We start from the raw sequence: 16596 nt of genomic DNA, 5'->3' as shown, positions 1-16596 counted from the left end.
TTGTAGAAGGCCAGGCCAATGGGTGAGGCGGACCGAATCGAAACCTACGACGATTGTGCCGAGGTTGATTGGAATCTTTGGCGCCTTGGTTTCAGTGGTGAATGCGTGATGGGCGGGTCCAGCGACCAATGAAAAGGCGGAGAGGTGGAGCCAGAGGGCGTGGACGGAGAGAGGTGTTGACTAGCAGGCGGTTCGCCCAATGAAGGGCGGAATCCGCTGGAGGGGGCCAGGCCAGTCGACCAGAAGCTGGCGACTGTGGAGACCCGGTGCGTGCCATGGCGGAGCCGGTGAGGAGACCCGGTCGTCCCAGAGGCGGCGGCGGCGGCCGAAGGGCTCGGGGATCCCGGGGCGGCCGGAGCCGATGTCCTGGCGCCCAGCGATCCCCAGCTCGACACACCTTGGACTCGGGGCTCGTGGACTTGGTCAGCGACAGCGATGAGGATGTCTTGGAGGTTGCAACCGCGCGCGGCGCTGCGGCCGCGGCCGAGGTCCCGCTTCCCGAATCCCCCGTCCCGGCCGCGTCCCGGGACGACAGCGACAGTGACAGCGAAGGGGCGGACGCAGAGCCTGGTGGAGCCCCTCGGGTCTTGGTCAGGCGGCGGCGGCGGCTGCTGCTGGATCCTGGGGAGGCACCGGCGGTTCCAGTGTACTCGGAGAAGGTGCAGCCGGGTTCCCGGGACGGTTAGCGCGGAGGGACTGGGTTTAGGAGTGCTGAGGTAGGGTTCTAGGGTTGGTCTTGGGAGACGAAATGGAAGCAGGGGCTAGGGGCCTTGGAGGCAGAAAGATGCAAATTGGGGAGCTTGAAGGGGTTTGGAGTGTGCTTGGAGTTTGAGATTCCCAGGAGCTGGAGTGTCGGGGCGGGGGGTATAGGGAGCCTAAGAGGTTGAGATATCTGATGGTTAAGGGAAGAGCTGGAGGACCTAGGGCTGGGTGGGATTTGGGGCATGTTGGGTTTCTCGATGCTAAAGATTCAGGAAGATGGGGACTGGGGTCCATGAAAATTCAGAGAGGACTGGGGTCCCCACGAGGTATGGTGAGCGAGGGGCCTGAAATTGCCAAGGATTCTAAGACAGCAGGATGGCTAGCTCCTTTGTAAGAAAGGGAAATGAAACTTGCATCCTTAGAGTGCATTAGGGAAGGGTGCTCCTCATCAGAGTACTCCTGTGTTTTTTAAATTGAAGTGTAGTTGATGTACGATGTTGGATTAATTTCTGCTGTACAGCAAAGTGACTCACATATATGTTCAGTTCAGTTCAGTTGCTCAGTCGTGTCCGACTCTTTACGACCCCATGGACTACAGCACGCCAAGGCCTCCTTATCCATCACCAACTCCCGGAGTTTACTCAAACTCATGTACATTGAGTCGGTGATGCCATCCAACCGTCTCATCTTCTGTCTTCCCCTTCTCATCCTGCCTTCAATCTTTCCCAGCATCAGGGTCTTTTCAAATGAGTCCGCTCTTTGCATCATGTGGCCAAAGTATTGGAGCTTCGGCTTCAATCCTTCTAATGAATATTCAGGACTAATTTCCTTTAGGATGGACTGGTTGGATCTCTTTGCAGTCCAAGGGACTCTCAAGAGTCTTCTCCAACACCATGGTTCAAAAGCATCTATTCTTCAGCACTCAGCTTTCTTTATAGTCCAACTCTCACATCCATACATGACTACTGGAAAAACCATAGCCTTGACTAGATGGACCTTTGTTGGCAAAGTAATGTCTCTGCTTTTCAATATGCTGTCTAGGTTGGTCATAACTTTTCTTCCAAGGAGTAAGTGTCTTTTAATTTCATGGCTGCAATCACCATCTGCAGTGATTTTGGAGCCCCAAAAAATAAAATCAGCCACTGTTTCCACTGTTTCCCCATCTATTTGCCATGAAGTGATGGGACCAGATGCCATGATCTTAGTTTTCTGAATGTTGAGCTTTAAGCCAACTTTTTCACTCTCCTCTCTCACTTTAATCAAGAGGCTCTTTAGTTCTTCGTTTTCTGCCATAAGAGTGGTGTCATCTGCATATCTGAGGTTATGTTATATATATATATACATATTCTTTTCCATTATGGTTTATCCTAGGACATTGACACTGTGCTATACCGTAGGGCCTTGTTGTCCATCCATTCTGTATGTAATATGCATCTACTAACTCCAAACTCCCAGTCCATCTCTCAACCGCACCCCCCCCCCCCCAACTTCCCCCATCTCCCTGCTTGGCAACCGCAAGTCTGTTCTCTAAGTTTCTGCTTCCTAGATGAGTTCATTTATGTTATAGTTTAGATTCCACATACAAGTAATATCATATGGTAGAGTACTCCAATTTTGGATCCTGGTGAAGCTGAGCTCCTGCGTCCCTGTGGGAGAGTGGTAATATCTACATCCTCAGGGTGGGCTTGGGAGCTGGAGGAGGCTGAGCATGAGAGAATTGACCCCGGTTTTCTCTTTAAGTGTAAGGGAGCATTTGGTACTGATCTACTATTTCTTTGCAGGTGAAAAGCAGCCTCCACCTTATCCCAGATAACGTGTCCCTCCTGAAATTATGTCCCCCAGAGGCTGAAGAAGGTAAGGAGGGCTTCTAGGGAGAGTTGTCCAGCACTGGCCTCTCTGAGAAGACTTTCTGGAGTTTACATTCCTGTAGTTAGTTGTTTCCTGAAGCTAAAGGGGAGGACATGAAAGAGGTGACTTCTGCATCCTAGCCAGAAAAACCTCCAGTCCTGAAAGGAGCTGGCTTGTTAACCAGAAGACACAGAAAGTGTTGTCCAGACTCCTTCCCCCAGCTCTAATAAGCATCAGAATGTGCTAAATTTTTTTTGGCCACACTGTGTGGCTTGTGGGATCTTAGTTCTCTGAGCAGGAATTGAACCTGGACCCTCAGCAGTGAAAGCACTGGAGTCTTAGCCACTGGACCACCAGGGAAGTCTCTAATATACAGGTTTCCAGGTGTCATCCCCAGAGACTTTGATTGTATAACCTTGGGAGCAGTGGAAGGGAGAAGTGTTGAGAATTTGTAACATCTTTTTACATCTGTAGCAAGTTTCCTGGGAACACTCTGAGCCAACAGGGTGTTCTCTGAATCTTATCAGGGCTGCCCAGCCTTTGTCCTCCTGCAGTGACGTGATTTTTTGCAAACTGCTCAAGGGCAGTGAATAGAAATCAGGTCTGCTAGGGAAGAGATCCAGTGGGCAAATGCAGACCTTGGACTAAGACTTTTGTGCCACGAGGGAGTATGGCAGGGCGATGAAGAGCTGGTTTAGGAACCAGCTCTCCCCCTTAGTAGCTGTGTGACCTTGTGCAAGTTAATCTTTTAAGGCTTCAATTTCCTCATCAGCCAAATGGGGATAAATAATAGACCTGTGTCAAAGGATTCTGGTGGAAATTAATTAAAGAGAATATGTATTAATAGAAAGCCCTCCCCCCTTGGGCTACATATATGGTTTACATATATGGTACTTGGAACTATATACGTATGTGAAAGGCGCTCAGTCATGTCCGACTCTTTGCCACCCCATGCCACCCCACTCTTTGCAACTATACAGTCAATGGAATTCTCCAGGCCAGAATATTAGAGTCTGTAGCTGTTCCCTTTTCCAGGGATCTTCCCAACCCAGGGATCGAACCCAAGTCTCCCGCGTTGCAGGTGAATTCTTTCCCAGCTGAGCCACTACCAGGGAAGCCCAATTAAAGAAAATATGTTTTAATAACATGTCCCCCCTCCCACCTTGGGCTGCATATAAGGTTTACATATATGGTATCTGGAACAGAGAAGTACCAAGGCACCTCTGTCCTCGCCACTCAAAATGCAGGGCCCAGGGACTTCCCTGGTGGTCCAGTGCTCGGAATTTCACCTTCCAATGCTGGGGGTGCAGGTTGAATCCCTGATCTGGGAGCTAAGATCCCGTATACCGTACATGGAAAAACCAAAGCGTAAAACAGAAGCGATATTGTATCAGATTCAGTAAAGACTTTAAAAATGGTCCATATAAAAACAATCTTGAGAAAAAAAAAATGTGGGCCCAGGAGTGTTGGGTATCTCCCGGGAGCTTGTTAGAAATGCAGAGTCTCAGGCCAGTGGCAGCTCCTAGGACAGGGTTTCTCACCCTTGGTGCTACCGGCATTTGGACTGGATCCTTCTTTGTGTGGGGCTGTCCTATGCCCTGCGGGGTGTGGAGCAGCAGCCTGGCCTCCACCCAGCAGACGTCATCACCCTCCGCAACCCCTTCTTCCCCTTGCTGCGACAGCCAAAATTGTCTCCAGACATGGTCACATGTCCCGCAGGAGGCAGAATTGCCTCTGGTTGAGAACCACTGATCTAGGATTTATTACCATTGTTTTGTATTCATGGTATTTATTTATAAAAATAAATAACGATGGTTAACGATGATCTGGTGGCAGGCAAACGGAAAAGAGCTTCTGTGGTCTAGAATAATACCTGGTTTCCTTTTCTAAGACATTTAAGTGAAGATGAGTGATTTAAAGAAACATATCACGTAATACCGAGATATGGCAAAATACCACAACGACACTCACATGGATGACGTTTGAGAAGCCTGGACTTAGAGGGCCTGTACGTAACCTCTTTACCAAAGACGCTCCCCGCCCCCGCCCCAGACACGTCTTCTTTGTGCCCACCAAATTGAGTAGGGGCAGAAAACAAGAGAAATAGCTGGGGAAAAAAAATCATCCTTTGATAGCACTTGTTATAGTGTATGATTCATAACATATATAATGGTTTGTACATGTATAGTCAGTAGTACCTGTGTATTAAGTAAATACATGTTTTCCCGGTTGTGTGCTCAGGGTTTTTGATTTGTGAGGTGCAGGTGATCAAAATGAGAAGAGCACGCTGTAGTTGGGTGAGCCACTGCCCGTTGTCCACTCCTGGCCCTGTGTCATGCACTGGTGCGAGGTGTGGACACTTTCCTAATCTCACTGTCAGACTCCAGTTCATCCTTCTCTCTAAGGCGCCCCCTTCCTTTTTTTTGGCCACACGCATGTGGGATCTTAGTTCCCTGACCAGGGGTCAAACCCACGTCCCTGCATTGGAAGGCAGAGTCTTAACTGCACCACTGCAGTGCTGCTGGGGAAGCCCTCTAGGCTTTTCTCTTGATTCGTCCCCCCAAACCCTTCCCCAGTGGTCATGTGTGTCCGGGGCCCCCTAATCTCCTCCTTTTTCAGAACCTTCTGAAGCCCCTGCCTTGTCTCTCCTTGGTCTCCCACTGCCTTCTCTTGGCTAACCCTTTCCACTTCCTCCTCCCCTGTCCCCAGAGGCAGATGTGGAGGATGCCAGCAGTCCCCATGCAGTGGATTTCCCATGTCCCAGTTCCCCCTGGAAGAAGAAGCTGAGGAGTAAGGATGGAGAAGAGAAGAAAAAGATGTTACTGTGAGTGAGGCAAGAGTACTGGGGCCTCAGGAGCAGAACGGGAATTGGAAGGGTGGGCTGAGGCGGGCAGGACCCTTGGGTGGCTCCTGGAAGGGTAAGAAGTTTCCCAGAAGGCATCCTGAGGCTTGGATGAGGAATGAAACTCTTGGGAGAAGCAGTGAGTCCCACTGGAGGATGACAGCAGACCCTCCAGACTGGCCAGGAAGTGGAGGGGTTCCGCTTTGTGTCTAAGAAGGTAGTGATGTGGAGCTGAAGGGTGTGGCTCTGGAGGCTGCCCTGTGCTTCAGACCCTGTCTTTTGGCCATCCTCTCTCTCTGTTTTGGCTGCAAGGGGTCTTCATTGCAGTGTATATGCCTCTCTAGTTGTGGCATAAGGGCTTAGCTGCATGTGGGATCATAGTTCCCCAACCAGGGATTGAACTTGCGTCCCCTGTATTAGAAGGCAGATTTTTAACCACTGGGCCACCAGGGACTCCCTGGCCATCCTCTTTGTGCTTCAGTTTCCTCTTCTGTAAAATGGAGATAATAGTGGTACTTGGGTCAGAATTTTATGGTAAATGAAGAGTTAACCCTTAGCATATAGTAAGTGTTTGGTGTCATTTGGATTTTATCAGATATTCACCTGGAAAGCAACTTATCTTAAAAGTGAGGCTTTCTCCTCCCTCATATTTGGGCCATATAAGTATAAAAATCATGACTCAGGTTTTCCCTGTCCTCCACCCCTCACCCCCTACCCACCCCAGTCTTCAAATAAGACGGATGTCACCAGAAGTGCTCCGTATTGATCCTCCTGGTCCCCGTCTGGTGCCCAGGGGCCCCCTGGAAGGAGAGCTGTGGGTGAGGCTGGGGTCTCATCTCTTTCCCTATTCTGTCCCTCTCTTCTGTCTGCAGGGATCAGGACACCTCGCCTTTGCCCTCACCTCTGCCACGTACCAAAAGCAGGAAGCATACTCAGGCACTCCGGAAGTTAAGGTACCAAGGGCAGGGGTGGGCAGTGTGCTCTGCTCTGGGCTAGATTGGAGAAGGGACGGTCGGGAGGGGGCCCACCCTGACTGACGCACAGTCCTTTCTGCACCTCAGGGAGGTGAACAAGCGTCTCCAAGATCTCCGTTCCTGCCTGAGTCCCAAGCAATCCCAAGGCCAAGACCACCTGAGCCAAGAGGATGAGGTGGTCCTAGTGGAGGGGCCCAGTCTCCCAGAGAACTCTCGACTCCTGCCACTCAAAATCCGGTGCCGAGCTGACCTGGTCAGGTTGCCCATCAGAATGGTAAATGCCTGAAGGGTCTGGGAGCAGGGTTCCAGGAGCTGCCCATGGAGAGACTAGTGTCTTCCTTTGCCCATCTTGCTGTCTGGAGCTGCCCAGCACGCTTTCAGCCCTCTGCGCCTTTGCACTCACTGTCCCCTTTGTCCAGATCTTTTCCTCCCTCTGCCCTCTCTATCTGGCAAAGTGAAAGTGAAGTTGCTCAGTCGTGTCTGACTCTTTGTGACCCGTGGACTGTAGCCCACATAGTTCCTCTGTCCATGGGATTCTCCAGGCAAGAATACTGGAGTGGGTTGCCATTTCCTTCTCCAGGGGAGGGCCATCCCTCCCTCCTTCCTTCCCTTGGACCCTGTACTGCCCTCCTGTGCTTGTTCTTAGGGCTTCAGACACCCAGGGGTCACTTGGTCATTCCAAGCTCCCCTAGCTTCCTGGTGATGACTACTATTATAGGGATGACCCCCATTCCAAAAGAAGAACAGAAATGACTACTTACTGAGTAGTAACAGTGTATCAGACAAGCAGCTAAGCCAAAACTTGCCAACTAGCAGCCCATGGCCTTATCAACAGTGCATCATCTTCTTTATTTTTTCTGTCCATGCCATCTGGCATGTGAGATATTAGTTCCCCAACCAGGGACTGAACCTGTGCCCTCTGCATCGGGAGCGGGGAATCTTAACCACTGGACCACCAGGGAAGTTCCATGCATCTTCTTTCAAGCTGTACGGTGATTTTAAAACCAAATAGTTCATTTCCAACCTTTGCAATGGGTGATTGGGTACTGAGGTCCAGATTTCTGGCTTCTCTTAAATAGGAAGATGCAGTTCAGTTCAGTTCAGTTCAGTCGCTCAGTCGTGTCTGACTCTTTGCGACCCCATGAATCGCAGCACGCTAGGCCTCCCTGTCTATCACCAACTTCCGGAGTTCACTCAGACTCACGTCCATCGAGTCAGTAATGCCATCCAGCCATCTCATCCTCTGTCGTCCCCTTCTCCTTCTGTCCCCAATCCCTCCCAGCATCAGAGTCTTTTCCAATGAGTCAACTCTTCGCATGAGATGGCCAAAGTACTGGAGTTTCAGCTTTAGCATCATTCCTTCCAAAGAAAATCCCAGGGCTGATCTTCGGAATGGACTGGTTGCATCTCCTTGCAGTCCAAGGGACTCTCAAGAGTCTTCTCCAACACCACAGTTCAAAAGCATCAGTACCTGGCCCATATTCCCAGCTGGTACCAATTAGCCAGAGCTGTGGAACAGCTGCCCAGGCTTAGATGGGGCATATCCAGTTCTGGTTGGCCACAACCCCCACCACTCCCTTTTTTCCCCTCCTAACTCATGGCTGCTTTGTGTCTGTGTCACTTGCCTGAACCCCTTATTGACATGATTTTATTTTGTGCCTTTCCAGGTAAATGTGATGGAACTCACTGCTGAGGAATTCAGCAAGTAGTTAAGGCCAGAAATTGGGGGATGGGGATGGGGAAGCAAGTCAAGGCAGGAAGGCGTCCTTTACTTTCTGTCCCCCTCCTAGTCGGAGCCCCTTAAGAGCGTGGTGGACCACATGGCCGCCCGCCTTGGGGTGTCCCCAAGCAGGATCCTCTTGCTGTTGGGAGAGACCGAGCTGTCCCCTACCGCCACCCCCAGGGCCCTAAAGCTTGGCGTGGCTGACATCATTGGTGAGAGGAACGAAGCCTGAGGAGGATTTTGCCACAGGGAGGGGATGTGGGGAGAGGCCCAGAGGGGGCCTGGCTTCCAACCCTTGTTTAGGCCTGGCTTCCCTATCCTGCCTGCCACAGACTGTGTGGTTCTAGCAAGTTCTCCGGAGGCTGCAGAGACGTCGCCACTGCTCCAACTTCGGGTCCAGGGAAAAGAGAAGCACCAGACGCTGGAAGTCTCGCTGCCTCCCGTGAGTGGGGGAGCCAGCTGGCCACGCCCCTTGCCCTGTGCTCTGCAGTCTCCCTTCAGTGGGTGGAGGATGGAGTCCCTGCCCTCTGTGGTCTTGGGTCCCTGCCCATCCTAGAGAGTGTATGACGTTCAGTGTTTAGGTTCCCTCCCTCTTCTGGGAAGCTGGCTCTGGTCTCCTAACTCCTCCTGGTTAAAGTGGAAATCACCCTTGAATAGTAACCAGTAAGACCGATCAAATGTACCATAGAAGTGACAGTCCCTGTGCTAAGGCTAATTATTTCACATTCAGGATATTATTGAAATTCACAGCAGTCTTGTATGAGAAAGCACTGTTGCTACCCTCATTTAACAGATAGAAACCAACATCTGTAGAGGTGGAATGACTTGCTGTATTTGTTTCTGAGAGCTGCTGTAACAAACCACTACAGGCTGGGTGGCTTAAAACAACAGAAATGTGTTCTCTCCCAGTTCTGGAGGCTGCAAGTTTGAAATCAAGTTGTCAGCAGGTTCACGCTCCCTCGGAGCCTCTGGGTCCATGCTTCCTCCTACCTTCTGCGGGTGGCCAGCAGTCCTTGACTTGCAGCTGCCTCCCGCCTCTTTTGTCATAGGAAGTTCTCCCTGTGTATCTCTGTATGTATCTGTTTTCCCGTCTTACAAGAACACTAGTCCTGTCACCTTAGTGCACAGTGTAATCAACCATGACCTCATTTTTTTTTAATGTGTATTTATTTATTGAGCTGCACTGGGTCTTAGTTGTTGCAGCGTGCAGAATCTTCAGTTGCAACATGTAGCATCCAGTTTCCTGACCCGGGATTGAACCTGGGCCCCCTGTGTTGGGAGGTGGAGTCTTAGCAGTGGGACCACAGGGCAGTCCCAGCCTCATCTTATCTTGATCATATCTTCCAAATGAGGTCACATGCACATTTCTTAAGGGTCAGGAGCACACGGTATGTTTTTGGGGGACACAGTCAATCCACTGTTGTTGTTGTTCAGTCACTAAGTTGTGTCCCCATCTTTGGGACCCCATGGACTGCAGCACACCAGGCTTCCCTGTCCTTCACTATCTCCTGGAGTTTGCTCAAACCCATGTCCATTGAGTCGGTGACGCCATCCAACCATCTCATCCTCTGTTGTCCCCTTCTCCTCCTGCCCTGAATCTTTCCCAGCATCAGGGTCTTTTCCAATGAGTTGGCTCTTCTCATCAGGTGGCCAAAGTATTAGAGCTTCAGCTTCAGTCCTTCTAATGAATATTCAGGGTTGATTTCCTTTAGGATTGACCTTCTTGCTGTCCAAGGGACTCTCAAACCCATAGCACTTGGCTAAGCTTACACATCTAGTTTAATAAGGGCACCTGGCCCCCAGCTTGGGTCATGCTCACTCCAGAGCCTGGCTGGCTTCCTCCTTGTGCATCATGCCTCCATGTTAGGTGTGGAGACCAGCTTTGGAGAATGTATCCGACCCAGAGCCAGCATCCCAGCCCTGGGCTCCATGGCCCAGCTCCCTAGAGAAAGGAACCAGCTACTGCTGGCTTCTTCGTCCACTTGTATCCCCCTCTGTGGGCTCCAACTTGACATGTCCCAAGCTCTCTGTCTGTCCCTACAAGTTTTCCTCAGTCTCTCTTTTCAGATTCTTACGTCCATGTTTTTTTCTTCTCCGCCCAGGATTCTCCTCTCAAGACCCTCATGTCCCGCTACGAGGAGGCTATGGGACTCTCCGGCCACAAGCTCTCCTTCTTTTTTGATGGGACGAAGCTTTCAGGCAAGGAGCTGCCGGCTGACCTGGGAATGGAATCTGGGGACCTCATCGAGGTCTGGGGCTGAAACCCCACTCCCTGTTTGGAGGCCCAGCCTGGACTTGGGGAGAATGGGCTGCCCCATTTTGGCCCGTAAGGGCTTGCTAGCTGCAGCTGAGTTAGAACTCATCTTCAAGCTGAAGCAAAATCCAGGAGTGATCTTTGACTCCCTCTCCTTTGACCCCAGTTTCAAGCCGTTAGCTACCTGGTTTAATTGTATGATGGTCTTTGCTGCCTTAGGTGGACTGTGGCTCCATCCACAGGGTGTGCTGAATTTTACGGCCCTCTGGGACATGGAGAAGGTATCCCCTCACCTTCACTAGTCCACCATCACTCACTGAAATGTCTCTTATATGAAACTTCTCATACTGAAAGAGTGAGTTGAAATTAGTAAGGGTTGGAAGGGGACTCCAGGCCTCAGAATTCTGCCACATCCAGGACCAGCCGTGGCCTCAGGGTCATCGGGGGATGGAGGTGAAGTTGACTTGAACCAAGGTGTGGTTCCTCTGCCCAGCCGGAAACTAGATGATGAGCCTCACAAATGCAATAGCTTCACCAGAGGCAAACAGTGGGTTATTATTTTGAAGAGTACAGTAGATTCTCAGGCTTGGGTGTCTTCCTCACCCTAGGACCCTTTTGAGCCACCTTCCTGATGCACACGTGTTGTTTAAAGCATAATTGAGCACCTTGAACCTTTTGGTTTTGATCTCAGGATCGCAGTCCACACAGGGTTTATGGCTTTTTCCCTTCATGTCATCCTCTCCTGTAAGCATCCGTTCTAGTGTGTTGACTCCATGTCTTTGAATATGAATGTTTCCTTGAACATGCTCTGCTGTCTGTGTGCATATACTTTGCCCACATGTAATATAATCCCGTTGATCTTGCCCTGCTGCTTTTCTCACTCAACATGGGTTGCTTAGGCTACATCAGCTTTATTTCTTTGAGCTGCTCCAAGATATTCCATGGTGGGTGTTAAGTGCATTTTTTTTAGACATTTGCTAAGTGGTAGACACCTGGGTTACCTGCAACTCCTCGGCCCACAGGCAAGGCCATGGTCATGGTGAACATCTTTTTCTATGTCTCCTTCCATACTTATGTAAAGTTCTCCAGCAGAGGTACCCAGGATGGAATTATGCATCAGACAGATTAATTTCTCTATTGTTTTTTTAGAATGGTCTTTGACTCTCCCACTTAAAGCTTCCTATTTCTGCTCATCCCCACCAGCATTTATTACTGCCCAACTTTCTAACTTTTGCCAGTCTCTTGGGTAGAAAGTGGTGCCCTGTTTTAATGTACATTCATCTGGTCACCAGTAATTTGAGGAATTTCTTCATTTTCCTGTCAGCCTTTCTGGTGCCCCTTTTTGTGAATTGCTAATTTATCTTTGTTCCTTTTCTCATGGGGGCTTCTTACCATTTTTTTTTTTGTTTACTCTCAAAAGTTCCTCCTATATTCCTGGGAAGTTGCAAAAACTCTGAAGATGGCACTTGTGTTTGTATAACCAGGGGTGTCCTTCACTGAACAGACATTCTTAATTTTAATGTAGGTTAATTAGCTATTTTGTTATATCATTTGTTGCTTTTTGATTTCTTATTTAAAAATAGTTAACAATACTTTGCAGTTTCTTCTATTAGTTTTATTGGCTTTTCTTTCACATCTAGGCCACTAAATATTGGGCTGAAGTCCAGCCAGTACATGCTGGTGTGTGTACTGGCTGACATCTGCCCTGCGTGGTCAAATATTTGTTTTCATTGCTTGATGCCAGGCTGAAATGTTGAATAGTACTTTTAAACTATTTAAAATTCACCTTTGTCTATGAGATCCAAGTTTTAGTTTCACTGTATAATGAGCCAGTTTTCTCTGCCATCTACTAATAAAGCCATGAATTTTCCACCTGATATGTGGTATGATTTTGGCAAAAGCACATCACTCTCTTTAAAAAGTTTTTTTCTTGTTGTTGGAATGTAGCATTCGTTTGAACTTATAATGTGGGAAATATAGAAAGAAAATTTTTAATATTTAAATAATCCATGATATGGTATAGCTCATTTTTTTCAGGTAAGATATATCCATTAATAAGTCTGAATACATTAAAATGATATGTTCAGTGTCAACAGAATAAACAGGAATACATTAAACTTGTATATATTTGAGGATTTCTGTCTCTGCCTCCCCATGTGACCCACCGCCCCCATGAATCCCGTGGCTGAGACCATCAGTTGGCCCCTCACATCTGTTCTTCAGAAGCCCCGGTTTTTGGCAGAGCACAGAGTGTTCAGGGTGAAGACAGTGCCTGCCAGCCTCCACTGTAGCCCTAGTGTGGCCAAATGCCAATACAGGGAAATGGGGTTTGACTTCCAGGATCAGTCCTAAGTGGGCAGCATGTGCCCTTCTCTTTGGCTTTTTTCAAGCTGCTGACTGGAGGTGGAGCATCCCCGTGGACACCTGGTGACCCTGGGGAAGGAAGCCACGCAGGGCAAGACGAGGAGAGAAGGCACCTGGGTCTCAACTTCCATACAGTATCTAACTAGCCCCGCACCACTGACCTCTGGATTTGGCAGGAAGGGGAACTTCCTGTCTTATTTAAATCACTGCTATTGGATGGGAATTCTCTGGCAATCCAGTGGTTAGGACCCCGCACTTTCACTCCTGGAACCCGGGTTTGATCCCTGGTTGGGGAACTAAGATCCTACAAGCCATGTGGCAAGACAGAAAAAAAAACACAAAAACCTACTTTTGGAGGATTTCTGTCATTTGTAAGCAAACCCCATCCTAGCCCAGGATGGTGCTATTACAAGCAGTGCTGTAGTGACCCTGAGTGGGATTTCCTCAGGTTTATATCCAAGGATGGAATCACAGATCCTCAAATGTGCACCTACCCATTTTCACTTGAGTACAAGTGGCTGGACCTCTTTATGATAAATGCATTAGCAGATACTAGAAGGTTCCAGTTTCTTCTTTTCTTTCTCAGCACTTCATCTGGGGAGGATTCAGGAAAGATTCCGCATTGTAAAAGGATTTGCAGTTCTCTGATGAGAGTGATTATTCATCCTTCTAATCAAACAGATTGATCACCTGTCAGGACATCTTTCTACCATTCTCCCGATGAGAAACTTCACAACTTGAAGGAGCCCTAATCTGGTAGCACGTACCAAGCTCAGCACTTTTCCTAATCACATTCATCCTCAGGGAGATCCTGGGAGGTAGGTGTGATACTTCCCACTTTACAGAAGAGAAATAGAAGCTTGGATGAAATAACCTGTCCCTGGCCACATAGCCACAGAATGCAGAGCAAGAAGGAAAACCAGGTGGGCCTGCTGATGACTCAGTTAAGGAGCTGTGTGCTTTTCACACTTGAGTGTGCACACAGATCAGGTGGGGAGCTTGTCATGATGGAGATGGGGGACCCACAGTTTGGGGCGGGGCCTGAAATGCTGCATTTCTGGTTTAAAATTATTTATTTTTGGCTGTTCTGGGTCTTCCTTGCTGCATGCCACCTTCTCTAGTTGTGAGCGGGGGCTACTTTTTGTTGGCAGTGCTTGGGCTTCTTATTGTGGTGGCTTCTCTTGTGGAGCCACGGGCTCTAGGTGCGTGGGCTTAGTTGCCCTGTGGCATGTGGGATCATCCTAGACCAGGGATTGAATGCGTGTCCCCGGCAGTGGCAGGCGTATTCTTAACCACTGGACCACCGGAGAGGTCTGCTGCTGCATGTCTAACAATGCTCCCAGATGCTGCCACACTGCTGAGTGGCAAGATGCCATTTTCCTTTTTTGTTAGAGCTTCACATTTTTAAGGTGACCTGGTGGCTCAGACAGTTAAGAATCTTTCTGCAATGCAAGAGACTTGGGTTCAATCCCTGAATTGGGAGGACCCCCTGGAGAAGGGAATGGCAACCCACTCCAGTGTTCAAAATCCCATGAACAGAGGAGCCTGGCAGGTTACAGTCCATGGGGTTGCAAAGAGTCAGGACTGAGTGACTAACCCTTTCACTTTCACAACTTTAAAGCTTCCCATGACCCCATCCTTTCCATTCCCTCCATAAACCCCCCCCGCCCAGGACTGGTCATGTTCTCCTGTGTGTGTCCCACCTTAGCCTGGACCAAGGATCTAGCTCAAAACTCCCAAGCTGTCTTCCTTGGTCTGTGTCTTTCATCCCTACTAGACTGTAAGTTCCTTGAAAAAAATACTGTATCTTGTTTTTCCCAAAGATTCCCTAGCTCTGAGTCTGACACATGCTGCTGCTGCTAAGTCACCTCAGTTGTGTCCGACTCTGTGCGACCCCATAGATGGCAGCCCACCAGGCTCCCCCATCCCTGGGATTCTCCAGGCAAGAACACTGGAGTGGGTTGCCATTTCCTTCCCCAATGCATGAAAGTGAAAAGTAAAAGTGAAGTCGCTCAGTCATGTCCGACTCTCAGCGACCCCATGGACTGCAGTCTTCCAGGCTCCTCCATCCATGGGATTTTCCAGGCAAGAGTACTGGAGTGGGGTGCCATTGCCTTCTCCGGTGTCTGACACATAGTAGTTAACCTAACAAATGTCTGTTGAATAAATAAATAAATCCTTCGTCTCAAAGAATCCCATTACCATCCATGAGCTCCAAACCTAAGTCCAACTCTTTTTTTTTGGCTATCGGAGAAGGCAATGGCACCCACTCCAGTACTCTTGCCTGGAAAATCACATGGATGGAGGGGCCTGGTGGGCTGCAGTCCATGGGGTCGCTAAGAGTCGGACACGACTGAGCGACTTCACTTTCACTTTTCACTTTCCTGCATTGGAGAAGGAAATGGCAACCCACTCCAGTGTTCTTGCCTGGAGAATCCCAGGGACAGGGGAGCCTGGTGGGCTGCCGTCTATGGGGTCGCACAGAGTCGGACATGACTGAAGTGACTTAGCAGCAGCAGCAACACAGTATGTGGGATTTTAGTTCCCTTGACTAGGGATTTAATCCAGCCCCCACTGCAGTGGAAGCATAGAGTCCTAGGAATTTTAACCACTGGACTGCCAAGGAATTCCCTAAGTTTTGTTCTTTTTTTTTTCAAGATTTAAAAAAAAAAAAATATGGACCATTTAAAAAGTCTTTATATTGAATTTGTTACAATATCGTTTCTGTTTTATGTTTTGGTTTTTTTGGCCACAAGGCATGTGGGATCTTAGCTCCCCAACCAGGGATTGAACCCCAACTCCCTGCATTGTAAAGTCTTAACCACTGGACTGCCAGGGAAGTCCCTCTAAGTTTCATTCTTGATACCTCTTTCATGGAGCCACACTCAGACGGTAAAGAATCTGCCTGCAGTGCAGGAGACCGGGTTTGATCCCTGGGTCAGGAAGATCCCCTGGAAAAGGGAATAGCTACCCACTCTAGTATTCTTGCCTGGAGAACACCATGGACAGAGGAGCCTGGTGGGCTATGTACAGTCCATGGGGTCTCAAAGAGTTGGATACGACTGAGCAACTAACACACACCTCTTTCATTCCCATATCTTCTCCATCACCAAATCAACTGCCCCAAAGCAGTTCACTTCCCTGCCTCTGTCCCATCCTGTTACAGGCCATCACAGCCTGCAACCTAGTGCCACGGGTTGCTGCATCTCTGAACCCTTCCCATACAGCCAGAGTGATTTTCTCAAATGCAAATTGGACTCGAAGGAAATCCTTAAACACGGCCCAGGCCTGCCCAGCCTGCTCCCCGCCTACTCCCAAGCCAGTCTCCCACTCTCACTGCTCTCCACACTGCCCTTTCAGATCCTTGTGCTCCTTGTGCTTCCTTTTGTGACAGGGCCTTTGCACATGCTCTTCTGCTGCCTGACTCCTCCCCAACAACTGAGGTTTTATTCAGGAGCTTACTGAGAAACTGCTCCAAAGAGCTAGCAGGCAAGGCCAATTTACATGTATATATTTTGGTCAGGAAATACAAGCTGTCAGTATACTTTTTGGTAAAAGATTACTGACAGTCACAAAGAACAGATTTCTCGGGGACTTCCCTGGCGGTCCAGCAGTTGGGACTCCATGCTTCCACTGCAGGGGGCACGGGTTTGATCCCTGGTCAGGGAACTAAGATCGCGCACGCCCCAAGGTGTGGTCCCAAACAAACAAAAACAGAAAACAAGAACAACAAAAAACAGAACAGTTTTCTCAAATTAATGATTATAGTACTTTTCTATGTACGGGAAGATGCACCCATCAGGGTTCATTAAAACTCTTCTTGAAATGAGTATTAACTACCTAACAGCCTGTTAATTCCAATCCCAGAGCATCCTATTATCCTTAACTT

The 16596-nt window shown here is 49.0% G+C and overlaps 1 protein-coding gene across 1 annotated transcript; it reads left to right on the top strand.

Moving 5' to 3' along the window:
- Positions 1 to 223: 223 nt before the first annotated feature.
- NFATC2IP (nuclear factor of activated T cells 2 interacting protein) lies at positions 224 to 12220 on the top strand. Its single transcript, XM_070779855.1, has 8 exons — positions 224 to 659; positions 2484 to 2556; positions 5260 to 5374; positions 6265 to 6345; positions 6454 to 6640; positions 8157 to 8301; positions 8422 to 8531; positions 10192 to 12220. Exons 1-8 carry the CDS (start codon positions 276 to 278, stop codon positions 10348 to 10350), a joined length of 1254 nt encoding a protein of 417 aa, XP_070635956.1. The 5' UTR covers positions 224 to 275; the 3' UTR covers positions 10351 to 12220.
- The last annotated feature ends 4376 nt before the right edge of the window (positions 12221 to 16596 follow it).

Source organism: Bos indicus, chromosome 25 (genome assembly GCF_029378745.1).
Source record: "Bos indicus isolate NIAB-ARS_2022 breed Sahiwal x Tharparkar chromosome 25, NIAB-ARS_B.indTharparkar_mat_pri_1.0, whole genome shotgun sequence".
Taxonomy (NCBI): domain Eukaryota; kingdom Metazoa; phylum Chordata; class Mammalia; order Artiodactyla; family Bovidae; genus Bos; species Bos indicus.
This window is presented reverse-complemented; position numbering and strand designations above follow the sequence as displayed.

Excerpts from the sequence above, each read along its gene's own strand:
- NFATC2IP (XM_070779855.1), top strand. The coding sequence starts at position 276 with ATGGCGGAGCCGGTGAGGAGACCCGGTCGTCCCAGAGGCGGCGGCGGC. Across the intron at positions 5,375-6,264 it reads GAGAAGAAAAAGATGTTACT|GGATCAGGACACCTCGCCTT; the intron begins GTGAGTGAGGCA and ends TTCTGTCTGCAG. Across the intron at positions 8,302-8,421 it reads TGGCGTGGCTGACATCATTG|ACTGTGTGGTTCTAGCAAGT; the intron begins GTGAGAGGAACG and ends TGCCTGCCACAG.